This window comes from Saccopteryx leptura, chromosome 2, assembly GCF_036850995.1.
Source record: "Saccopteryx leptura isolate mSacLep1 chromosome 2, mSacLep1_pri_phased_curated, whole genome shotgun sequence".
NCBI classification, from domain to species: domain Eukaryota; kingdom Metazoa; phylum Chordata; class Mammalia; order Chiroptera; family Emballonuridae; genus Saccopteryx; species Saccopteryx leptura.
The window spans coordinates 316,628,075-316,655,203 of record NC_089504.1 but is presented as its reverse complement, the minus strand read 5'-3'; the positions used below and the strand labels follow the sequence as shown (position 1 = coordinate 316,655,203).

The window sequence follows — 27,129 nt, the reverse complement described above, 5'->3', positions numbered from 1 at the left end:
CCTCTGTGCTCAGACCACGATCCAGCTCCTCACACTGTGGAACAGCAAGACCATGAAGAAAGCCTCAGCCCTGAGACACAGGGAGACAGGATCTACCAAAGCCTGAGACAGATGCAGGACAACAGAGAATAAGCCCTCACCTTCCACTGAAGGAACTTAGGGTCAGGGAATAGCAAGTGGCCATGGGGAGAGACAGTATGCAGGAAAATATGCTCTTACATGCAGTCCCACAGGGAGAGCTGAAAACTACAGGTGGACCAGCAGACCTGGGGAATCCCTCCAACCACTGAATATCCTTCCAGAGGCACGGGTAGTGCCAGAGACAATGGGATTTGCTAGTGCACCAAGGATGCCGCTGCAACAAGACTCAAACCATGACTGATTGATTCCCACACTCTCTCCCACCAGACAAGACTATAGGACAAACAGAAGTGCCCATTTCAAGTCATAATACTACTTATCAGAGTCTATTATTCTATACACAAAATATCCTCCTGGTTTTAATCCAAATGAAAAATCACTATGGAACTGAACAAAGAAATTAACAGAACCAGAATCAGATATACTTAGGTATAGAAACTATCACACAGGGGTTTAAAATAAATCTCATAAATAAGCTAAAGGATCTAGTGGAAAAGATGGGCAGCCTCATAATTGAGGAATTTCAATAAAGAATTGAAAACTATATGGAGGAATTAAATGGAAATGGTAGACATGAAATGCACAGAAAATAAATATCACTTATGAGCAGACTCAAAAAAAAGCCAAGAAACAATCAGTGAGGATAAAAATAAGTCAATAAAAATGAACAAAACTCAAGTACACAGAGAAAGAAATAATAATGATAAAAAAGAGAAGAGAACCTTCCAGAGCTGTGGAACAACATTAAATCATCTAACATGCATTAAAAGGTCAGAAAGTGGAGACAAAGGAGTTCAAGGAATCTTTGAGGAGACAATGGTTGAAAGATAACAGTGAAAGAAATGAAAACACACATCAAATAAATTCAGCCAAATAGAATAACAAACAAAAACTAGACATACCATATTCTTACTACTATCTAAAAGCCAAAAATAAAGCAAAAATCTTCTCATCTCTCTCCCTTCCTGTCCATCTGCCCCCCCCCCCGTCTCTGTCAAAAATAAATAAATAAAAAATAAAGCAAAAATCTTGAAGGCAGCCTCAGATGAAAAGATGCACCACGTACCAAAGAACAAAGATCTAAATCACAGTGGAATTCTTCTCAGAAACTGTGCAAGCTGGGAGACAGGGGAGTGACATCCTTAAAGTCTTGAGGAGAGGAAAAGCTGTCCACGAAGAATTCTGTGTGGTCTCACTTATATGTGGCATCTAATGAACTAAACGAACTGACAAAATAGAAACAGAGGCATGGATAAAGAGAACAGACTGACAGCTGTCAGAGGGGTGGGGGTTTGGAGAACTGGATGACAGAGGATCAAGGGATTGTATATGTGACCCGGGGACATGGACAACAGTGCAGTGATGACCAGAGGGAAAGGGACTAGGGCGTAGGTAGAGGGTAGAGAGATAGGGAACCAAAGAGACTGCTTGGGGGTGATGGATGCACGATGCAGCGTGTAGATGATGTTTTGTTGAGTTGTACACTTGAAACTGGCATGGTTTTTTGAGTCAATATCTTCCCAATAAATTCAATTAAAAAAAAACAATTCCGGAGTTCCACACACACTGAAAGTGAAAGGACTGTTACTGTTAGATTCAAGGAGTACTGACATGCTGGGGCTGCCAAGAGTGTACAAGGTCCCTGTGACGCTGAGAACAAAGAGTTCAGCAACATCCTGCATTGAGTCAGAGACCCTTATCAGAAGTTTATGTTTGAAATTCTCCACTGAGTAATACCCCCCCTGTAACTGCGCACGACCTCCCTAGCCAATGACTAACAGCCACATCAGCTTCTGTATGATGCTTGCTCATCCTAGACAGCCACCCTATAAAAAGGAGCCATTTTAGAAGCTCGGAGCTGCAGTCCCTGTGCAGGTTTGGGGGGCTGCAGTCCCTGCGCAGTTTGTTGGCTGCGCAGGTTTGGTTGGCTGCAGTGCCCCAGTCTCTTCGGAGGCGTGGGTTGGCTGCAGTCCCTGTGCAGGTTTGGGGGGCTGCAGTCCCTGCGCAGTTTGTTGGCTGCGCAGGTTTGGGGGGTTGCAGTGTTCCCCTGTGTGGGTTACCTGCAGTCCCTGCGCAGGTTTGGGGGGGCTGCAGTGCTCCCTTGCATGGGTTGCCTGCAGTCCCTGTGCAGGTCTGCAATAAAACTTATAAAATTTACTTTGCGTCTGCTGTAGTCTCTCTCGCTAGGATGTAACATTATCACTTGAATCTGAGAGACGGGTCGGAGCTGAGGGTGTGGAAGAAGCTAACTACTGCAGGGACGTTCATTCAAGCCGAGGCGGGAGTACGCCTGTGGTGAGTCAACCCGCGCGTGCAACTGCCCTCCCACACTCTGCGAGCAGCCTCCAGTGTGCCCCGTGCCGCGGTCCGGTCACAGAGCGAGCTCCCTTGCACCGCGAGCGTCCCCAGTGGCCCACACACTGCGAGTGAGAGTCCCCAGCCACCGGTGTGCCTAGAGCACCCCATTCGCTTGCATGCCCTGAACATCCCACTTGCCCACATACCCAAAGCACCCCACTCGCCCGCACACCCAGAGTGCCCCATTCTCCCGTGCGCCCAGTGCACCCCAGCCACCAGCGGCAAGGCAAGCGGGAAGGGCGCCTGTAAGGCCAGGAGCTACCATCGTGGCCATTCACATGCAGGTTCCCATTGGATTCGGGCAGACGATAAAGAAATGGCGGAGTCAGAGGACGGGGGGCCATCCTATTTATTGGTGTCTCACCAAAACAGGCAAACCACAAAAGAAGACAAGGGAAAAGCAGAAAACCAGCTCTTCCCATGAAGGGCAAGGGATCAGGGAAGCCCCTGCAATTGTGATAGCAGGAACTGTGTGTCCAAGCTCCTGGTCTGTCCCACTTTATAGTGTAGAAAACCAAAATCCCTTAATCCAATATACAAACAAGGAAGTCTCTGATACGAAGTCACTTATCCAAGGCATAATTGGATTCCTCATGAGAGTGCACCACCCAGATCATACAATCAGTCAAGGGTGTGGGGAAAAGCTTAGTCCCAAAACCAAATCTTAGGCTACAACGACCTGGCCTGCTTATAGCCTGTCCCCCACACCCAATATAAGTCACAAGCGAGCAAACATATATATCATATTTACAAACTTATTTGACCAACAGCGCCAAAGCTATCTCCAGAGATTCTCTCCATGGGCGGGGCACCTCACCCAGCCATTCAAGCTAACAATCAAGCGTTGGGGGAGGGGCGCGCAGGCAGCTTGAAATACTTTCTGGAGCACAGCTGCGGATCCAATCACTGAAATTAGCTTAACCCACGAAATCTGCGCACCCACAGGGCTCTAATTGATAAGATCTCTCTCAGTTCAGCGATCCAAGACAAGAGGCGTGATATTTTTTAGTGCCTCTCGCTAAAGGGGCGGGGGCAACTTCTGATTGACAGAGCCTTCATATTCAGGGATATATGCTAACAAGAGGGACTTGGCAGATGTTAAGATCTATATAGCAAGCAGCGACTAGTGCCTCTTCTTCCCAGCCAAAACATGCTACAAAATGTGGAAAGCCTGGGTTGAGTGGTCCAACTGAATGCTAGGCGCTAAACAGCCACCTTGACAACAATTGACTCCCAGCCCTGCCTGATTACGCCGGAGGCTCTGACTGCCAGAGCCTTACCCAGAGCCTTGCACTGAGTGGGGATAGAGTGGGGATTTCCCAGCTCTTTGAGCCTCTTACTCCCCAGGCAGAAGCAGTGGCAGCCTCATAGCTGGATCACCAGGCTGCTAATTCAGGAAGGAGAGACTCCGGGAAAGCAAACTCTATCATTGTTGGACCCTGCAAACAACAACAAGCCTTGACTACCAACGAATCTAAAGCCAATTATATGACATTGCCATAGAATCCCATCAACTGCAAATCCCTACCTAACCGTGACACAGGGGCAGAGCCTGGGGTACAGAGTCACCGACCAGGAAGAGGGAGAGAAAAGAAAAAGGAAGAAGTTAACCTCTCAAAATCAAGAAAAATCCACAGACTTTATAACTTGTTCCACTATTTTTTTGTTGTTGTTGTTTGTTTCTTCTATCTTATTGCCTTTATTATTATTACTTCTATTTCCTCCACCTCGGTCCTTTTATTCTCTGCCCATCTTATGCTTTCCTTTTCTTGAACTACGCTACCCATGAGTGTTACATGTTATTTCTTTTCTTCATCCTTACTCTCCTATAGGGTTACACGCCAAAACCCTTAACTCTCACTCTCTCCCCTTTTGTTTTTTTTTTCTTTTCCTTTTTTTCTTCCCTCATTTTTCTCTTTTTCTTATTTTTTCCTTTCTATTCATTTCTTCTTTTCTCCTTTTACTTTTCCTCCCATTCAATCCTCAATCATGAACAAATTATTTAATTTGGGACTCAAGTTTTTTTTGGTTGTTTTTTTTTTTGCTTTTGTTTTTGGTTTTCTTTTGTTGGTTTTGTTACATCCTAGCGAGAAAGACTACAGCAGACCCAAAGTGAATTTTATAAGTTTTATTGCAGACCTGCACAGGGACTGCAGGCAACCCATGCAAGGGAGCACTGCAGCCCCCCAAACCTGCACAGGGACTGCAGGCAACCCACGCCTCCGAAGAGACTGGAGCACTGCAGCCCCCCAAACCTGCGCAGCCAACAAACTGCGCAGGGACTGCAGCCCCCCAAACCTGCACAGGGACTGCAGCTCCGAGCTTCTAAAATGGCTCCTTTTTATAGGGTGGCTATCTAGGATGAGCAAGCATCATACAGAAGCTGATGTGGCTGTTAGTCATTGGCTAGGGAGGTCGTGCGCAGTTACGGGGGGGGGGTATTACTCAGTGGAGAATTTCAAACATAAACTTCTGATAAGGGTCTCTGACTCAATGCAGGATGTTGCTGAACTCTTTGTTCTCAGCGTCACAGGGACCTTGTACACTCTTGGCAGCCCCAGCATGTCAGTACTCCCTGAATCTAACATTCCCCCATCTCTTTTGGGCATAAATCAAATCCTTGATTCTTCATCAGTGGGGAGAATGGTATAAGGCTGGGGCTCATGAGAATTTTCTACTTTAGCTGTAGCTATAAGCTAATTAGGTCAGAGGTCCTCCCTAGTATGTGCTGGCACGCTGATAGTGTGCCCTTAGTACTACAAGCTTTACGGACTAATTTCTTTCTACCTTGCATTTTTCTTCTCTGTACTAACTTCTTACAACTTGCACAAACCTTCTGCAACTTACACAAACCTTCTGCAACTTACACAAACCTTCTGCAACTTACATAAACCTTCAACTTTTACGCACTTTCTTATCCAGAAATAACTGGCCTTCATAACAACTTGCTTTTCCTTTTCTTTTCAAAAGTACCTCTACACCTTATACCTTCTATTATCAAAACCATACAATTCCTTTCTAATTTATCAGAATTCTTAATTCCTAAAAACCTTAACCTTCAGCAAGGACTAAGTTAGTACTAAGTAATCCTCCTTTAAAGATTGCTTTTTGGAGGTGTCCTTTTCATAAGTAGCCTATTGGACACATGACCAATATTCACAGGTTATTCTATAGTGGTAACTATGAGCACCTATATAATTTTCATTTACCTTATAGCTTCTCTCTCAGCCAAGGGACTTACACCCCCTTTCTGTATGACTCATAGCAGTGCATGCATCAAACCTTAAGATGACTTACTTGGCTTTCCTTTACCTTAGTTTCCCTCCCTCCCCAAAGTCTCCATGCGTGGACCAGTTAACTTCTGGTTTGTGGCTGAAGCAGGGCATGCTGTCCTTCTCAGGGTAAGTTTACAAGGGTTGGCGGGGTCAGTCTTCGCTGTCCACAAAGGTGTTTCTGCTGGGACTGCAAGCTTCAGCCGGCTGCGGTGGACCCAGGCGGGTATGCCTTCTACCTTGGCAGTAGTGGGAGTTGTCAGGATCATGGTGTCTGGACCCGTCTAGGTGGGAGTCAGTCCTTGGGTGGTGTACTGCTAGAAGTGCCTCTTGGACAGTCTTTGAACAGTTTTCTCAGTAACCTATAAAACCTGCAAGTACTTAGGGAAAGGGTGTTACATTTCTACACCTTGCAGTTAGAGTTTAAGTCCTAGTGACTACTGCTTCTAGCTGGAATTAGCAGCAGGTCCCAGCCTATAATAGGCATGGGGCATTGAGATAAGAGAAATAAAGGAGACACTAAACATAAAGCAATAAAACCAGACTGTCAATACCCACAGTAGAGATCTTTGAGGGATAAATAAAACTTAAATATTCAAGCAAGGCATAGTAGATGGCCCTTGTGTTATTAGCTTATTTGCTACTTGGAAGAAATACCTTAGGCTCGTGAACGATGTCCTTAGGCCTTCAGTGGCAATTCCCAGCATGCTGGGCAAGGTTAGGTCACAGGTAGCTGGAGCAGGGCTAGAAGAGACTGAACCCTCCCTCCATGGAGCAAGGGGGCAGCTTACCTTCTCATGTCCCTCTTTCCACAGCACAGGTGTGTCAACCGGTGGGACCGGGAAGCCTGGCAGGCTTCAGTCCAATGACCTTTATTTCCACTCTGGAGCAGGGCCTTGATGAAAGCTATGAAGCGCCTTAGGGCGCTGGAGCCAAAAGTTGGTATTTCCTGACTTCTTTTGGGCCTTATTTGCCTTTTCTGTTACTTCCTTGGTCATTATAGACCTTAAAAGCCATGCTCAGAAGATCTCACTGAGGGGCTTGACTAAGAGAGCAAAATTGGGAATACAACAACAGATAACCTCTAGCTTACTGCACTGTTATCTTTTGCCTGACTAAGCAGTGGCTCAGCCCTTGAGCTGGTGCCCAAGGAGGAGGGGCAAGTGCCTGAAACTGTGAAGGGAGCCTGCCGCTTCTCCTGCAGCCAGTTGCAGCCTGGCTGCCTTTTCTTTCTCTACCTCTGCTGCTATACTGGGCTGCACACTGACCATGACACCTGCCTGCAGGTGGTTGCTGGTGATAGTACGCTAGACTCTCTATGTTTTCTATGGGTCTAGCAATCCTTGGTTTGGCCAGTCTGCTTTTAACTTGGCCATTCCAGTAGCAGACAAACAAACCAAATATGCACACAAAACAAACAAAACTTCTAAACCAAAACCAAAGGGAGAAGGCAGCATCCTGCGTTCCCCGACTAACCAGGTGGGGAGAAATCAGGTGGCGTCCCGCCTGCTCCACTACACCCTTTTCTAACCAGAGCTCTGTTTCCAAATATTCAAAGAGGAAGCTTTCTTACCAAACAGTCTCAAGACTCCAAATGTTTCAAATCAGCCAAATTCCGTTTCAAACGGCAACTGCCGGAGGCTGGCCAGCTACCAACGTCTGCTGCAGCCCACTCCGTGAGGAGGGGTCTTACACGGCCAATCTCGCTGGGGGCCTCCAGTTTGTTTTTGTGGCATTTTGGGTACTTTTTACTTTGCTTTTTAACTCATTAGCATTCCTCCCAACCCAAAGTCTCCATTGTATTTAGTCTTTGCTCCACTTAATACAACAGATTTTTACTTATTATTTTTATTTTTTTCTTCTTTAATTATCATTTTTTTTCTCCTTCTTTCTGTTTCCCTCTTATCCCTCTCATTATATCTCTTAGTTGACCATCACTTACAAGCAAATCATTTTATACTTGTCTAAGATTTTCTCCTTTTTTTTTGCATTTAGTAGGTCCCTACGCCCTTTTTTGCCCCTTGAACTCTTCACCCCAAATCAGGCCCTCCGTTATAGGCAGTTTTTGTTCCATTTAGCATAATATAATTCACAGGTCATCACGATATTTCCCTAAGGAGGGGAGAGGAGAGGAATAAAAGAAAGAAAAAAGGGGGAAATAATAAATTATTACGTTTTTTTTTGTGTGGGGTGTTTTTTTTTCCTTTTTTTTTCCCCCCTTTTTATTCTTTATTAATTCTAATTAGTGCTATCAACAAGACCACCCTCAGATGCCAATAAGAAAAAGGAAATCGCCGGACCTGGCCGGTTGGCCCAGTGGTAGAGCGTCGGCCTAGCGTGTGGAGGACCCGGGTTCGATTCCTGGCCAGGGCACACAGGAGAAGCACCCATTTGCTTCTCCACCCCTCTGCCACGCTTTCCTCTCTGTCTCTCTCTTCCCCTCCTGCAGCCAAGGCTCCATTGGAGCAAAGATGGCCCGGGCGCTGGGGATGGCTCCTTGGCCTCTGCCTCAGGCGCTAGAGTGGCTCTGGTTGCAACATGGCGACGCTCAGGATGGGCAGAGCATCGCCCCCTGGTGGGCAGAGCGTCGCCCCATGGTGGGCGTGCCGGGTGGATCCCGGTCGGGCGCATGCGGGAGTCTGTCTGACTGTCTCTCCCTGTTTCCAGCTTCAGAAAAATGAAAAAAAAAAAAAAAAAAGAAAAAGGAAATCGAATATTATGGATACAAAAGATAAAGAGGTAACACAAATAGATGTGGAAAAACCTATGGAGAAAAGATTTAACATATTGGAAACCTTGGAGCTAAATGACAGAAAATTTAAAATAGAAATCCTAAAAATACTCAGAGATATACAAGAAAACACTGAAAGGCAATTTAGGGAGCTCAGAAAACAACTCAACAATCACAAAGAATATATTACCAAGGAAATTGAAACTATAAAAACAAATCAAACAGAAATGAAAAACTCAATTCACGAGTTGAAAAACGAGGTAACAAGCTTAGCTAATAGAACAGCCTAGATAGAAGATAGGATTAGTGAAATAGAAGACAAACAACTTGAGGCACAACAGAGAGAAGAAGAAAGAGACTCAAAAATAATAAAAAATGAGAAAGCCCTACAGGAATTGTCTGACTCCATCAGAAAGAATGACATAAGAATAATAGGTATATCAGAGGGAGAAGAGAAAGTAAATGGAATGGAGAATATACTCAAACAAATAATAGACAAGAACTTCCCAAGCCTGTGGAAAGAACTAAAGCCTCAAATTCAAGAAGCAAACAGAACACCGAGTTTTCTTAACCCCAACAAACCCACTCCAAGGCACATCATAATGAAGATGACACAAACCAATGACAAAGAAAAAATTCTCAAGGCAGCCAGGGAAAAGAAGAGTATAACATATAAAGGAAGGCCTATTAGATTATCATCAGATTTCTCAGCAGAAACTCTACAAGCTAGAAGAGATTGGACCCCAATATTTAAAGCCCTGAAGGAGAGGAACTTTCAGCCAAGAATACTATACCCATCAAAGCTATCCTTCAAGTATGACAGAGATATAAAAACATTCACAAATACAGAAAAGATGAGAGAATTTATCATCAGAAAGCCCCCACTCCAGGAAATACTAAAGGGGGTTTTCCAACCAGATTCAAAGAACAAAACAAAACAAAACCACAAGTAACAGCTCCACCAAGAACACAATAAAACCAAATTTATACTGTGACAACAAAAGAAAAAAGAGGGGGAGAGGATGGAGATTAACAGTAGCAAAGGACGATGAAGTGCAGAAATACTCATAAGATAGGGTACTACAATGAATATGGTAGGTACCCTTTTCATTACTTAATGGTAACCACCCTTAAAAAAACACTTGACTTAAAAAAGGTAGCAACAGAGGAAAGAAGTATGGATTACAAACAAACAAAAACAAATGATAGAAAAACAAAAGAGAAGAATCAAACTAGATACAAAACTAACAGAAAGCAATTTATAAAATGGCAATAGGGAACCCACAAGTGTCAATAATTACACTAAATGTAAATGGATTAAACTTACCAATAAAAAGACACAGAGTAGCAGAATGGATTAAAAAAAGAAAATCCAACGGTATGCTGCCTACAAGAAACACATCTAAGCAACAAGGATAAAAACAAATTCAGAGTGAAAGGCTGGAAAACAATACTCCAAGCAAACAACACCCAAAAAAAAGCAAGTATAGCAATACTCATATCTAATAATGCTGACTACAAGACACAAAAAAGTACTCAGAGACAAAAATGGTCATTTCATAATGATTAAGGGGACACTGAATCAAGAAGACATAACAATCCTTAATATATATGCACCAAACCAAGGAGCACCAAAATATATAAGACAGCTACTTATTGACCTTAAAACAAAAACTGACAAAAATACAATCATACTTGGAGACCTCAATACACCGCTGATGGCTCTTGATCGGTCATCCAAACAGAGAATCAATAAAGATATATTGGCCTTAAATGAAATACTAGAACACCTGGATATGATAGACATCTACAGGACACTTCATCCCAAAGCAACAGAGTATACATTTTTCTCTAGTGTACATGGAACATTCTCAAGAATTGACCATATGTTGGGCCACAAAGACAATATCAGCAAATTTAGAAAAATTGAAATTGTACCAAGCATATTCTCTGATCATAAAGCCTTGAAACTAGAATTCAACTGCAAAAACAAGGGGGAAAAACCTACAAAAATGTGGAAACTAAACAATATACCTCTAAAAAATGAATGGGTCAAAGAAGAAATAAGGGCAGAGATCAAAAGATATATACAGACAAATGAAAATGACAATACGACATATCAGAATCTCTAGGATGCAGCAAAAGCTGTAATAAGAGGAAAGTTCATATCACTTCAGGCCTATATGAACAAACAAGAGAGAGCCCAAGTAAACCACTTAACTTCACACCTTAAGGAACTAGAAAAAAAAGAAAAAAGACAACCCAAAACCAGCCGAAGAAAGGAGATAATAAAAATCAGAGCAGAAATAAATGAAATAGAGAACAGAAAAACTATAGAAAAAATCAATAAAACAAGGAGCTGGTTCTTTGAAAAGATCAACAAAATTGACAAACCCTTGGCAAGACTCACCAAGGAAAAAAGGCACAGGACTCAAATAAATGAAATCCAAAATGAAAGAGGAGAAATCACCACAGACATCATAGATATACAAAGAATTATTGTAAAATACTATGAAAAACTATATGCCACCAAATACAACAATCTAGAAGAAATGGATAAATTCCTAGAACAATACAACCTTCCTAGACTGAGTCATGAAGAAAGCCTAAACAGACCAATCAGCAGGGAGGAAATAGAAAAAACTATTAAAAACCTCCCAAAAAATAAAAGTCCAGGGCCAGACGGTTATACTAGTGAATTCTATCAGACATTCAAAGAAGACTTGATTCCTATTCTACTCAAAGTCTTCCAAAAAATTGAAGAAGAAGCAATTCTTCCAAACACATTTTATGAGGCCAACATAACCCTCATACCAAAACCTGGCAAGGATGGCACAAAGAAAGAAAATTACAGACCAATATCTCTAATGAATACAGATGCTAAAATACTAAACAAAATACTGGCAAATCGAATACAACAACATATTAAAAAAATAATACATCATGATCAAGTGGGATTCATCCCAGAATCTCAAGGATGGTTCAACATACGTAAATAGGTTAACGTAATACATCATATCAACAAAACAAAGAACAAAAAACACATGATCTTATCAATAGATGCAGAAAAGGCTTTTGATAAAATACAACACAATTTTATGTTTAAGACTCTCAACAAAATGTGTATAGAAGGAAAATATCTCAACATGATAAAGGCCATATATGATAAACCATCAGCCAACATCATATTAAATGGCATAAAACTGAGGACTTTCCAACTTAAATCAGGAACAAGACAGGGTTGTCCACTCTCTCCACTCTTATTTAACGTGGTGCTAGAAGTTCTGGCCAGAGCAATCAGACAAGACAAAGAAATAAAAGGCATCCATATCGGAAAAGAAGAAGTAAAGGTATCACTTTTTGCTGATGATATGATCCTATACATCGAAAACCCGAAGGACTCCACAAAAAGATTACTAGAAACAATAAGCCAATACAGTAAGGTCGCAGGATACAAAATTAACATACAAAAGTCCATAGCCTTTCTATATGCCAACAATGAAATATTAGAAAACGAACTCAAAAAAATAATCCCCTTCACGATTACAACAAAAAAAAATAAAATACCTAGGAATAAACATAACAAAGAATGTAAAGGACCTATATAACAAAAACTACAAGGCATTGTTAAGAGAAATAGAAAAAGACACAATGAGATGGAAAAATATTCCTTGTTCTTGGATAGGAAGAATAAATATAATTAAAATGGCCATATTACCCAAAGCAATATATAAATTTAATGCAATTCCCATCAAAATTCCTATGAGATTTTTTAAAGAAATGGAACAAAAAATCATCAGATTTATATGGAAGTATAAAAAACCCTGAATAGCCAAAACAATCCTAAGGAAAAAGAATGAAGCTGGGGGCATTACAATACCTGACTTTAAACTATATTATAGGGCCACAATAATCAAAACAGCATGGTATTGGCAGAAAAATAGACACTCAGACCAATGGAACAGAATAGAAAGCCCAGAAATAAAACCACATATATATGGTCAAATAATCTTTGATAAAGGGGCCAACAACACACAATGGAGAAAAGAAAGCCTCTTCAACAAATGGTGCTGGGAAAACTGGAAAGCCACATGCAAAAGAATGATACTCGACTACAGCTTGTCCCCGTGTACTAAAATTAATACAAAATGGATCAAAGACCTAAATATAAGACCTAAAACAATAAAGTACATAGAAGAAGACATAGGTACTAAACTCATGGACCTGGGTTTTAAAGAACATTTTATGAACTTGACTCCAATGGCAAGACAAGTGAAGGCAAAGATAAATGAATGGGACTACATCAGACTAAGAAGTTTTTGCTCAGCAAGAGAAACTGATATCAAAATAAACAGACAGCCAACTAAATGGGAAATCTTATTTTCAAACAACAGCTCAGATAAGGGCCTAATATCCAAAATTTACAAAGAACTCATAAAACTCAACAAAAAACAAACAATCCAATAAAAAAATGGGAAGAGGACATGAACAGACACTTCTCCCAAGAAGAAATACAAATGGCCAACAGATATATGAAAAGATGCTCAGCTTCATTAGTTATTAGAGAAATGCAAATCAAAACTGCAATGAGATACCACCTCACCCCTGTTAGATTAGCTATTATCAACAAGACGGGTAATAGCAAATGTTGGAGAGGCTGCGGAGAAAAGGGAACTCTCATCCACTGTTGGTGGGACTGTAAAGTAGCACAACCATAATGAAGGAAAGTATGGTGGTTCCTCAAAAAACTGCAAATAGAACTACCTTATGACCCAGCAATCCCTCTACTGGGTATATACCCCAAAATCTCAGAAAATTGATATGTAAAGACACATGTAGCCCCATGTTCATTGCAGCACTGTTCACAGTGGCCAAGACATGGAAACAACCAAAAAGCCCTTCAATAGAAGACTGGATAAAGAAGATGTGGCACATATACACTATGGAATACTACTCAGCCATAAGAAATGATGACATCAGATCATTTACAGCAAAATGGTGGGATCTTGATAACATTATACGGAGTGAAATAAATAAATCAGAAAAAAACAAGAACTACATAATTCCATACATTGGTGGAACATAAAAACGAGACTAAGAGACATGGACAATAGTGTGGTGGTTACCAGGGGTGGGGGGAGGGAGGATGCAGGAGGGAAGGAGGGAGAGAGTTAGGGGGAGGGGGAGGGGCACAGAGAAAATTAGATAGAGGGTGACGGAGGACAATCTGACTCTGGGCGAGGGGTATGCAACATAATTTAATGACAAGATAACCTAGACATGTTTTCTTTGAATATATGTACCCTGATTTATTAATGTCATCCCATTAACATTAATAAAAATTTATTTAAAAAAAACCAATTCCACATATACAGAAAGTACTTTTTGAGAATGAAGAAGGAATGAAGACGTTTTCAAGCAAACAAAAACTGAATGAATATGTTTCCAGCAGACCTAGATCACAAGACATGTTTATGGAAGTTTTTCAGAGTTTCTTGGAACTATAACTCCCCCTATAAAGCAGTAAATGTAAATAAATAAATAAATAAATAAATAAATAAATAAATAAATAAATAAAGAATTGCAATCTTGTCTCACAGCAGAAAAGGAGAAAGCTGTTGAAAATTACTAGGGCTATGTGGGAAAACTCAGTGGTTGATTTGAATAGGTTCTGTGGTAGGCTAAGGGATTACTCCCAAAAGATGTCTATGCCTCTGTCCTAGAACTGATAAGAATGCTGCCTTATATGTTAAAAGGAACTTGTAGATGTGTTTAAATTAAGGATTTTTGTGAGATGAAGGCAAAAGTATAGTGCAGGGAGTAGGGGAGGAAAGTCACAAGCATTTTAACCAGTAGAAGAAATAAGGAAACAGATTCTACACACATTTTCCTCCTTGAATTATCAGTGTACATTTGTATTTTGGACCCATTTGGGGCTTTCATCCTATTCCCCTATGTTTAACATAAGGTGTGTTCATGATGGTAAATTTTATGGCTTATTCCACAAGTTTCAGAACATTCGGACAGAATCATAACATCTTAGAGGAGATGTGGGGTCCACCGAAGAATTCTATTCTGGGAGAAGATGAAATATTCCCCTGAGCTCTCTTAAATCACATGATTTGACTTGACTTCTCTTTCCCCATCGCTGCTCTGTTAGTTCGGATTCCTCCAATGTCCCATGAGTGACCGTGGAACAGCCTCTGAGCTGGTCTCATTGGCTCCAATTTTTCCTCCTCTGACTCATTTGCCAGGGTGATAATTCAAAAGTGTGAATTTTGTCATACCATGCTCCTCTTAAAAAAATTTTTTTATTGACTTTATTGGACTGACATTAGTTAATAAAATTATACAGATTTCAGGTGCACAATTCTATTATACATCATCTGTAATTTGTATTGTGTTCAGCACCCCAAATGAAGTCTCCTTTCATCACAATTTATCTCCCCTTTCTCTGCTTCTACCTCTTCCCATCCCCCTCTCCCTCTTGCAATACTGGTTTCTGTGGCTCTTAAAGGTAAGAGGTATTTTGGCGCTATGTAATCTTACCATTGCTCAGCTGCCTGCTTCATCCGTACTACTTCCTGCATCTTCTCTGCCCTCAAGAGCAGCTCGAGGACTTTATTAAATCCTCACCCTCTCCCCCAGCTCGGCATCTTGCACAGGTCATCCTTTGCTCAAGTGGCTTATTATCTGGGTCACATGTTCTCACTTTCCTGGTCAGCACCTGGACTTCTGCTGGTCTTGTTATACAGGAAGACTTCTGCAGTCACCCTCAAAGGCAGGCTTACCCTCTCTGTGACTCAACACTACTTTTTAACAGTTTCATTCTCTCCCATCCCTCTATGCAGTTTGCTTATTGTAAGACCAGTATCATATTGACTGTAGTGTCTCAAGAACCATTCACTGTTATAGACACAAGGGAGACCCTCCTACAAAACTTCTGGAATTAACACCAAGAGAAATACAGCCCAAGTCACTAGCATTGACTTCTTTAGAATGCTTGCTTATATTGCGAACTTCAGGATTGGATTATCTTAAAGTAAAATGGAAATACCACAGGGGTTCCAGATTAAATGATCCACTCTGCTTGAATGGTTAAAGTCTGTGACACTTTGTTCCCAAATGGTAGAACTGTGCACCAACTGACTTAAAGCAGAGATGACAGGAAGAATGGGACCTGAGACTTCTTCAAGGGACGGAGAAGAGGAGATGTTATCACATTCTGTTCCCTCTTTCCCCTTCCCTTTCCCTCATACAGCTACTTCTTCTCTCTCTTTTCCTTATTTAACTCAGGCTTTTTCTCAGACTGTTCCAGCTCAGTAGATTGACAAGATCGAGTAGACCCTGTGCTGGGGGCTGGGGGGTAAGAGAGAGTTCACTATAGAGATGAGAAGATGATGCCTGTGCAGATGATGGAACTATCGTAATTCCCCAAATCCACGTTCAAGTTATCTGTTCTTTCATTAGCTTTCTAAGATGAACTACATCTTTAATACTTTACACATTAGCTCAAATTCATGTGCTTATTTTGTTTCTCAAGCCTAGGAGAAAGAGTTAGATTTTTTAAGAGTTAGTTTTATGATTTAAAGGGTACCCCTTCCATATGCAGTAAAACTCCCCTCAAAATGTCTGTACACTCCCTTGGCCAGTATGAGCCACACGTACAGACATCCTTCACAAGATCCCCGTCAGTGTAAAACCAGACCTCCTAGGAAGATCCCTGCTGAGTCACCTCCAGCCCTCGGACAAACACCTGTGTCTGCAAAAAGCAAGTCCGACACAAAAGCATTTCATCAGCCTTGATAGCGACACGCACCTCGGAACAGTGACTCACACAGTTACTGGACGTGCTTACAAACAACACAGTCTTTTTTTAGGTGAATTCAAAACATGAAATGTTTTGTTCTCAATGGAAGCACGACAACCTTGTAAAAATGGAGATGAATGAGAACCAGTGGTCCATATGGAGATCCAGGAATAGGTCCATGACGACAAACAATGTGACAGATCAAAACAGCAAATGGGTATTGTTTTTTTTGTTTTTCATTACTCTCAGGCCATGTGAACAGAGATTAAGTGTGGGAAGTTCTATTACAACAGTGCTTAACTCCGCTGAACATGGTCCTGGGGCATAAAAATACCTCCTCATTCCACACACCAACCCAACCACTGAGCTTCCTACCCGTATCACCAGAGCACACTATGTCACCTCCGTCCTGGTTGCCAGGGCAATGCAGCTGATGCCTGTCGTGTCTGTCTTATGTGGGAGAACACACTGGCAAAGAGCTTTTCTCTAAATGATGCTCTTGATTCACCAAGTTGCCAGTTTTGACGTTAATCCAGATAATCGTCCCAATAGTTTGTACCACGCCCCCTTCACTTCCTTATTCCTTAGACTGTAAATCATGGGGTTCAGCATAGGTGTCAAAATGGCATAAAAGAGAGAGACCAACTTCTCCCGAAGGACAGAGGGGCCAGAGCGAGGCTGGATGTAAGTGACAATGGCCATGCCATAGCACAGGACAACCACTGTGAGGTGAGAGGCACAGGTGTAGAAGGCTTTCATTCTTCCCTCGCTCGTCCTGATCTCTAGGATGGTGGCGATGATCTTGACGTAGGACAAGAGGACCAGGCAGAGTGGTGCCATCAGCAGGACAATGCTGGAAACCATGATTGCGATGTCATTGGAGGAGGTGTCCACACAGGCTAGTCTGACCACAGCTAGAGCTTCACATGATATGTGATCAATAAACTTGTTTGAGCACATGGGCAGCTGAAAGGTGATGGCGGTCTGCACAAGGGAGTTGACAGAGCCACTGACCCAGGCGGTGATGGCCAGCCTAGTGCAGAGCCCTCCGTGCATGATGACCGAGTACCTCAGGGGGTCACACACGGCCACATAGCGGTCATAGGCCATCGCTGCCAGCAGAACAAACTCAATCCCGCCCAGTCCCAGGGAGAAGAACAACTGGGCTGCACAGTTCACGAATGAGATCGCTTTCTCTTCTGCAAGAAAATGAACCAACATCTGAGGGACGATGCTTGTGGTATAAAAGATGTCAACAAGGGAGAGGTTGGTGAGAAAGAAATACATGGGAGTGTGCAGCCGGCTGTCCAGTCGGATGAGAAGGACAATGAGGAAGTTCCCCAGGACTGTCACCATGTATGTGATGGAGAACAAGACAAAGAGAGAGACCTGAGTGTTCCAGTCACTGGTCAGGCCGAGGAGAATAAACTCCCTCACCCACGTCTTGTTATCTGTTCCCATTAAAACAGGTGAAGATTATTAATCTGCAGAGAGAGTCAGAAATAACAGAAGTTATTGAATTAAAGAACCTTGCCTGACCAGGTGGTGGTGCAGTGGATAGAGCGTTGGATTGAGATGCAGAGGACCTGGATTCGAGACCCCGAGGTCACCAGCTTGAGTGTGGGCTTATCTGGCTTGAGCAAAGCTCACCAGCTTGGATCCAAGGTTGCTGGCTTGAGCAAGGGGTTACTCCATCTGCTGAAGGCCTGTGGTCAAGGCACATATGAGAAAGCAGTCAATGAACAACTAAGGAGTCCCAACGAAGAACTGATGATTGATGCTTCTCACCTCTCTCCGTTTCTGTCTGTCTGTCCCTATCTATCCCTCTCTCTGACTCTCTCTCTGTACCTGTAAAAAAAAAAAAAAGAACCTTAAGAATAACTTCTTAAAAGAATATTTTATTTGACCTGCCAGTCATAAATATTTCAGGTCATTTATGGACAAGATGATAGACTTGTTTCAAGATGTAATATATCTATTATTATCCATTAAGAGAGAGAGAGAGAGAGACTAGCCCCTTCACAAAAACATGATGCGGTCTCAGGGGATCAGTAAAAGCCCAAGGGTAATGCAGTACAATTTTTGGAAGCTTAGTTTCCAAGGCATGGGATGATGGTGATTGACAATAGATGGTGAAGTGATCAACAATGAAGAAACATATTGTCCAAAGTTCAAGAACTACCCTACACATATGTGTATACCAACATACAAAAAAAAAAAAGATTTGAAAGAGACAGATGTGTACTGTTAATAAGTCTGGTGTTTCCTGGAACATTCTGGGATTAGAAAACCTGAATATGTATCCTCTTTTTATAATTTACCAGATGTGGGATTGGATTAAAGATTTAAACTTTTACGTACAAAATAGAATCATGTTGCACAACTTACAAGTACATTTAAGCTCAAATATAAACAACTTACGAGCAAAGTACTTTATGAACTGCTGTTACTTCTTTTTTTTTTCTTTCATTTTTCTGAAGCTGGAAACAGGGAGAGACAGACAGACTCCCGCATGCGCCCGACCGGGATCCACCCGGCACGCCCACCAGGGGCGACGCTCTGCCCACCAGGGGGCGATGCTCTGCCCATCCTGGGCATCGCCATGTTGCGACCAGAGCCACTCTAGCGCCTGAGGCAGAGGCCACAGAGCCATCCCCAGCGCCCGGGCCATCTTTGCTCCAATGGAGCCTTGGCTGCAGGAGGGGAAGAGAGAGACAGAGAGGAAAGCGCGGCGGAGGGGTGGAGAAGCAAATGGGCGCTTCTCCTGTGTGCCCTGGCCGGGAATCGAACCCGGGTCCTCCGCACGCTAGGCCGACGCTCTACCGCTGAGCCAACCGGCCAGGGCCGCTGTTACTTCTAATGGTACTTCAATAGTGCGGGTGTCGGCCATAGCAGGGGAAAGATAGAGCAACAAATGCACTTTCTTCTCATGTCCCCTCCACAAGCTCAGACATAAACAAAAAGGCAGCAAATCCTTTTAATACATCTGACGTCAAAATGGGTGGCTTAGATGCTTTTGAAGCTCCAGGGATATATGAGCCTTTTTGAGAATTTGGTGTCTTGCAGTCTTCAGAATGAGAGGGTGGGGAGTGATGACTTTATCATGTTCTTTGCATTTTTCTACTGCTCTCTTTACTTGTTCTGACTCACTCTTGTTATTTTTTGACAACTCTAGCCCTTGCATATGGTCTCAGTGAAAAACATCGCATGCAAACGGCTGCTAAGGCTTTGCAGTATAGAAGGAGAAAGAGAGACAAATCTGCTCACTTTTCTTTTATCAGAAGTAGACATTTCGTCTTCAGTGAATTTGGCAAATAGATTATCTTGGCTAGATGCTGTGATTTTGAGGGTGAATATTATATGCTTTGTGCCCATAATGCTCAAGTAAATGAAAAGACACAGCGCAGGCTGTTGGTACATCACTTGGTCCTCTGCTGCACCGTGCAGGTTGCCTGGACAGCATGCGGGCTGTGATTCACCCTGCTCCTCATAGCCACCTGGCATGTCTTTCTACTACAACCCCTGTCTCACTACAGGTGAGTGATGGTGTCACAGATCACCTTCAGGACCTAATATTTCTTGCTTTGAATCTATTCTCTTCTGCTCCCTAAGATCTGGAGCAAGCTACCTAGCCTCTCTGAGTTTCATACTTTTTAATCTGTAAAATATAGATAATACTGGCCAACTGAAAGGGTCATTGAAGAAATCAATGCTCCTAGGGGCTGAATAGGATAGGAATGCATCATTCGGTGATGATAATTGGTTGACCTTTCATTTCAAGCTCTTGACCATATTCAGGTCTTATTCCTTTGTTTATCCCCTTTCTACCAACCTGGCAGTGTCTTGACCCTGATTGATTCCTCTTCCTTTATTTAAAAAAAAACCATACAAACCCAAACTGGGGAGAAAAATCTTTGTTGCATAATTAGCATTCTAATTCTTTCTTTCTTTTACATCCAGAATTCTCAAATGATTGGTGTCCACTTGCTGAGTTTATTTCCTCAAAGCATTCATCCTTTAAGCCATGGGGAATCCGGTTTCTGCTGTCACTGATCTAGGAAAATTACACTCTTGAAGGTCACTGTGGCTTTCTAATCACTAAATTCACAGATTTTTATTCGACATTAGTTCTTTAATTATTGTTTAACCTTCAAACTCTCAACTCTATGATGCTTTTCTGGCTTATTTTCTTTGTAATCTTGGATAATTATTTTAAATGCTTTTGCTCCATTACTGTGAGCATTTTCTAAGGTTCTGCTCTCAGAACGTGTACTTTTCTTTCTGTAGCTTTTCCTTCAAGAACATGTTTCTACCACAGGGATAATTATCACCTCTATATCGTTCACTCTCAACTCCACATTCATTCCCTAGGCTTCTCTCCAAAAGTCCAGAGGCTTTCTTCAACAGCTTAATGAATGTTTCCTCGACATCTCACCATGCACTCAGTTCATCTCTCCACAAACGGTACTTTCTCCTGACTTCTTTATTTCTATCAAAACACTAAAATTCTGCCCCTCTCTCAAGATATGCTTAATTTCTCCTTCTTCATCAACATTCTGCAGAATAACACTCTGCAGAAACACCTTTCTGTGTTTTATTATGCATCTCCCACCTCTCCCTTAGTCTTCATTCACATTGCTAATATACTAACTAACACAACTCCCATCGCCTCCCTTGTGATACTGTACAACAATGTCCTTTTGAATTTGACTGATTTCAAACCAGCCTATACTCTTCCACCAGACTGACCATTCTAAAATTAAAAAATTAATCATATGCCTTAACTATACAAACCACTTCTAGTGATGTCTACTTGTTTCTAGAACTAAGTACATTCTGGATAGGAGAGTGTCCAAAACTCATTATATATAAATCCTGACCTGTCTTTTATTATATCAGTTACAGCATTTATTATCATGTGTGTGCTGCAGAGTAAAGCATTCTATTATAATGCCCTGCTAATACTTGAATATTTTTCACAGATATGACAGCTAATTACTTTTAACTCATCAAAGAGTGTATTTATTTCTAAACTTCACCACCTTGATTTCAAAATAATTTAAATTTAATGAATTGATATCCAAATATTCCTGTTTTCTATAGTCATAAAGTCCTTTCTTGGATACCTGGTAGGCTAAGAAAATAGAATTAGCATCTTCATTTATTCCTTTATGTTGACATTGTCCCATTTGTGAATTTTTAGAGTAATTTTTTCTAAATGGGATTTTAAAAATATGATATACTTGACTTTATTTTAACCTTGGAAATAAAACATGTAAGAATAGAAAACCAAGACCCTTACAAAGGGTGGAGGAATAAAAAGTGACCTTGATATTACAGGGAAAATCTGGTACGAGATATGAATAGCAAAAATCAACTCCTAATTGTTAAAATATAACCTCCATGTTCCTTCTCCCATTATCCAGTTACTAATATTTCCAGCAAGTAGAACCAAAATGACCTCTCTCTCTGACAGAGAAATAGAAACAAGAAAGAATGTTTTCATATTCCTAATACAACACATTTTTTATAACTTCATACAGCTAACTAGGAAGTTCAACTTTATAGTCAGTTGTGGGTTTTTTTTTGTTGTTGTTTAAATAAATAAAATCTGTCCATTTAGCCTTGAACCTATTTGACCTTCTGTACTGGGGTCTTAACTATTTCGCCTAAGACAAGGTCAGGTTCGGAATACAGAAGCAGACCACAAGCTGCAGATACATTTCTGTCGTGCTGGTGAGAAAAACTCAGAGCCTTACCTTTATGAAGTTGAACTGTCCGTGCAACTGTCACTTTCTTGCAGAGAAAAAGTTCTCTGACTCATGACTGAGGCGTTGGTTGATAGAGACACTGAGTGCATCCATCCCAAGCAGGAGTATTTGCATCATCCTAACGTGTGTAAACAGAGACCCCGGGCCCTTTGGAGGCATCTCAAAGACGGACATGACATCCTAAAAGAATAATGCATTGTTTCTCTTTGGGGTTGTGTTAACTTCCTCTAGCCTGGTTTAGTTACCTGCATCTTCATCGCATTGAGTTTTTTTCACACTCAGTTTCTCCAACTTGTGTGATTTGATATTCACATTTGGTGCCATATGTTCTTATGGCCTCGTTGTGTGACTTCTCACCTTCTGTATATTTCTTATTCCTTGTAAGCTGAGACGACAATGTTCTTCTGCAGTAACATCCCCTCAGTCTGGCAAGTCTCCACAGTAGAACTTCTACAGCCGATTCTAGAGGAACTGACCCTGGAATGAGAGTTGAGAGCCCTACATCCTAGCCGCAGTCACCCTCTGAGCGCCGGAGATCATTGAATGAGCTACTCATCGCCGTACATCTTAGTTTGTCTGTTATTAAAGGGAAAACCATAAGATCACGGGACCAAACCCTTCAGAAATAATTGAGGCAAGATGTTTTAAAGCAATTGCTGATTTACCTTTTCTTGTCAGGAAATGTAATATGCTAATATTCCCTCCACCTGCCAGTCTCTATAATACCTAACTAAATATCATATTTTATACTTCTGAGGTAGTGTCTTCCTCTCTGTATGTCAGTACTGAACCTTAGAGAAGCCTGTTTAAAACTTTATATCCAAACCAAAAATGGCTGCAGAGCAGAATTATCTTATTACATGTGCTACAATGTTTAGGATGACAAGATGTCACCAGTCATATTTAGTATCCCTGATCCAAAGTCCCTAACAAATCAAATCATTTCTACCTCTGCCCCTTCAAAACCCATGAGCTCACACACTGTGGATGCCACTTAAATGCTAATCCGTGTCTGAGAATACGATGTCTGCTTTGCTCTCGAGTTACGTTGTTCTAAAGAATGCTCCCCTCTGGTGAAGTGATAGGCCATGTAGAATACTTATCTCCAATTCCTTGGGCTCCAGGGCTCATGAATCACCAGGGACTAATTGCGGACGTGAGGGACACTACTGGGAGGGTGTTGACAAGAGCTCGGAAAACAGCTGACACACAGACCTAATGATCTCTGGCAGCAGCTGCATTGGCAATATGGGGCTGACCTTGCCCCCTAGGAGCCCTGGGCACTACAATGCTAATTGCCTCCGCCATTCCCAGTTTGCAAGAGCAGAACCACCTCGCTACCCTTCTTCTCCCAGTGGGAGGCTGTTCTCCTCCATTCCTCTACCTCTAATGCCTTCATTATAACCTAGGTCACTCCATAAAGCCAGCTTTCGAATGTTCTCTTTTAGCCCAAACCAAACCTTAGCCTATAATCACCCAGCCTAGGGAGCTGTGACTTGGGCTGCATCTGAATCTGGTGTAAACACTGCTCTCCCCTTTGGGCTCCATGTGCTTCCTTCTCCTTCTGGAGACAAGAGAGACGCACCTCACGCCCCGTATGGGCAAAGATTGTAATGGGCTTCTGTGTGCATCGCAAGTATGGCGGACATGCTTGTCCATCTCAGGGTGCTATCTAAGCTCCAAAAATAACAACATCCCATGACAGATTTTTTTTTTAAGGAAGAACATGGTTTATTTATTTATTTACAGAGACAGAGAGTCAGAGAGAGGGATAAATAGGGACAGACAGGAATGGAGAGAGATGAGAAGCATCCATCATCAGTTTTTCATTGAGACACCTTAGTTGTTCATTGATTGCTCTCTCATATGTGCCTTGACCGTGGGCCTTCAGCAGACCGAGTAACCCCTTGCTCGAGCCAGTGACCTTGGGTCCAAGCTGGTGAGCTTTTGCTCAAACCAGATGAGCCCACGCTCAAGCTGGTGGCCTCAGGGTCTCAAACCTGGGTCCTCCGCATCCCAGTCCGATGCTCTATCCACTGCGCCACCGCCTGGTCATGACCATGACAGATTTTAAAATTCAAATCCACAAAAAGTTTTAAAGGGATTATTAGCAGCTACTAAAAAACAATGGTCATCCAAAATCCTTAGCACAGAAAAGTGACATTTCTACACCTCTTCAAACTTCATTTGAAGTATACACATATGCATGTGTATATACACTCATAAGATTTACAGTAAATATAATTGACAATAAAATTATACTCCTGAAGGTAGCTTAATATTTCATTTTTTAACAGCATTTATCTCAGAGCATACTTTTTTTTTAATACTGGTGAGACGAGGATATGTAGCATTGATGATATAGTTTCCTCCTTGATGTGTCCTGGGTGTGTTTGTGTTTTGACTAATTTCCTCCTTTCGTCCCCTTTCTCCAACCATTTTCCATAGGGTGTGTTCACGGTGGAACATGTTTCACATCAGTCTGCAGGTTACAGGCTATCCGGACAGGATTTTGACACTCTAAAGAAAGACCAGAGTTCATCCAGGAACTCTGGGATGCGGAGGACCCAGGTTTGAGACCCTGAGGTCACCAGCTTGAGCGCGGGCTCATCTGGTTTGAGCAAAAGCTCACCAGCTTGGACCCAATGTCTCTGTCTGGAGCAAGGGGTTACTCGGGGTTCATCCAGGAACTCTGGTCCTAGAGGTGAAAGGAGGCCTTGACTCCATCCGAGAAGCCTGCTGGTGCATTCTAGGTGTGTACTGTGTTAAAGGAGGGCTTTCTAAAGGGGGGAGGGTTGTTAATGTGGGAAGAAGGAAGTGCATTGATTTGGGGGTTACCCGGAGATGTGAAATGTAAGCAGCATCTCTCATGACTTTTTCCACCCAGCATCTAAGTCTCCCCTCTCTGTTTGGGGAGTCCTTGCTCGGGATGTTGTAAAGTGCGAGTCCCAAAGAGACACGAGGAGTTACAGAAAATTTTTGAGGAGTTCATCGCCAGCAGCTTGCATGGAGCTCGATATGCACTCAAATCATGTAGCCTCAAATAAGCTCAGGAGTTCGCTTTTAAAGGCATAGACCACATTTTTGGGCAGGGGGAGAAGAGCGGGATACAGGCACCTAACTAAGAGGGATTACAGAGCGAAACAGGCTCGTTAAGCTAGGGTTATCTTTAGAACAATCTAACAATCTTGGCTGTGTAGTCTAAATTTCTTAACAATCAGCTGCAGGCCCCCTATCGTCTGCCTTTTTGCAGACTTGTTAAGCCTGCATAATAACTTCTCTAAAATGAACAAAAACAGTAAAATGTTGAGGCTAAGGAGTCTGGTTTCATTATAGATCAAATGTTTAAGCTAGTCCTGGGTAGCCTACAATGCAAAGGGGGTTACAATTAGTTGGGTCCCTTGTAACAGGGAAAGGCTAAAATGTTCTTAGCATCCCTTGCAGAAGGGGAACAGGCTTGTGACCCACACTCTGTCACTCAAGGGCTTTTGTGCCAGAATTTGGTACAAGGACTAGTGAAGGAAAGAGGGAAGAATTGCCGGAACGAAAGATGGCAAGGCTGGCGCAGGCGGCGTTGAGTCATCTCAAGGATCAGCAATATGATGATGTGACAGGGGTGTGTACAGCACTGGCTCCATGGTCTGGGCCCAGGGAAGACTGTCGTGGTGGGTCCTCATGCAATCACTCTGCAGAGTGACTTCTGACTGTTTTTCCTCACACTGGTCAACTCCAAGCCTGACCCTCAGAGAGTCTGTGAGCTAGTCAGTACTTCTTAATAAAAGTGTCTTCTGCTTAAATTAGCCAAAGTTAGCATCTCTTGCTTGCAACCATGATACTGGATGATGATGTGGAAACTTGGTGAATAATAGAGTGGTAGGATGACTGGGTTTTTTTCTTCTTTCCATTTTTTTTTTTGCTTACTTGTCATAATAGAATAAGGGGGGAAATGGGTTTCTTTTTTATTTTTTGTCTGTCCATCTGACTTTTCTTTAAAATCTTTGGCCCAAAGGAGACACTCGAAGAATAACTGCAGAGATTAACCCTGAAATTTCAAGGTGCCAACCTCACCTGCCATGACCTGTTTTGCACCAGGATGAGAGCCATGCCCTGTGAAAGCATGAGTCACCACAGGCCATCAGGAAAAGCGCTCCAAGCTGCCCATCAGCGAGCGCCTCTCCGACAGTTCAAAAGGCCAGCGTCCTGTGTCTGCCAGAGTCCATTTTCCTAGCTTAGGCACTTAGAACTCATGAAAAGATGTATTTGGTTACCTACCTGTAGTCTCTGGAGCGATTCTTCATGTTTCCCTCTCCAGTCCCTCAATCTTTTTGTCCCTGAAACCCAAAGGGAAGCTTCTATAGATTTGTAACAGCATGCCATTCCTAAAAGTCATAACACCCATGACTAGTTCTTTCCAGTCCTGAAGGCCTTTTGATCTACTTTCTAGTTCCTTTAGAAAGAAATGGAATGCAACTCTTTTCTTCTATGGGCTTTTCTGACTATCCCTGGTCTGAAGTCCCTTGACATTTAAAAATAATTCTCAAAAGCCATTAGAATTAGTAACCGATGATTTCTGCAAATTTTTCATGATAGCATTTCTAGGAAAGATCTGGCTAAAAGTTTGGGTCCTTGAAATGTTTGTAAATCATTTTCACATAATATTCAAAACACTATTTTAACATTAGCCGGTTCCATTTTAGCTTCCTAATTTACCTAAGAAGAGAAACCAGTGAAAGTACATCAATAGACCTTAAATTAAGCATGAAACACAATTACAGAAAAGAAAATGAAGAGCCCTAATATAAAAACTACAAGTCCATATGATGGGCACCATGGAAGTTCTCCCACTCCTCAAAAACAAGGGACCTGTGAGTTGATACCTGCAATCTCAGCAGGAGTTCTTTGGATGTCTGTGGGGAGGGCGCTCTGGGGAGTGGAGAAGTGAACAAGAACTTGAGAGCTGGTAAAGGGGGCGCCCCTGGAAAGGTCCTGTTGACTTCAGTAAAAGTGGGCACAAATGATAATTCCATGTTGTTAGCATGCAGGTGG

The 27,129-nt window shown here is 42.2% G+C and overlaps 1 protein-coding gene and 1 long non-coding RNA gene across 3 annotated transcripts in view; one reads left to right on the top strand and one right to left on the bottom strand.

The window, feature by feature from the left end:
* Positions 1–27,129, top strand: part of LOC136391341 (uncharacterized) — a 179,519-nt gene that overhangs the window by 4,200 nt on the left and 148,190 nt on the right. The window contains exon 1 of one of the 2 annotated variants that reach the window (XR_010748842.1): positions 7,406–7,490. The exons of the other annotated variant lie outside the window; for it this stretch is intronic. This is a non-coding gene — a long non-coding RNA (uncharacterized lncRNA). Of the gene's footprint in view, positions 1–7,405; positions 7,491–27,129 lie in introns of those variants that run through there. 2 annotated transcript variants of the gene reach the window in all.
* On the bottom strand, positions 16,817–17,773 carry LOC136394016 (olfactory receptor-like protein OLF3). The gene has a single exon (XM_066366544.1). The coding sequence runs from the start codon at positions 17,771–17,773 to the stop codon at positions 16,817–16,819; it is 957 nt and encodes a 318-aa protein (XP_066222641.1).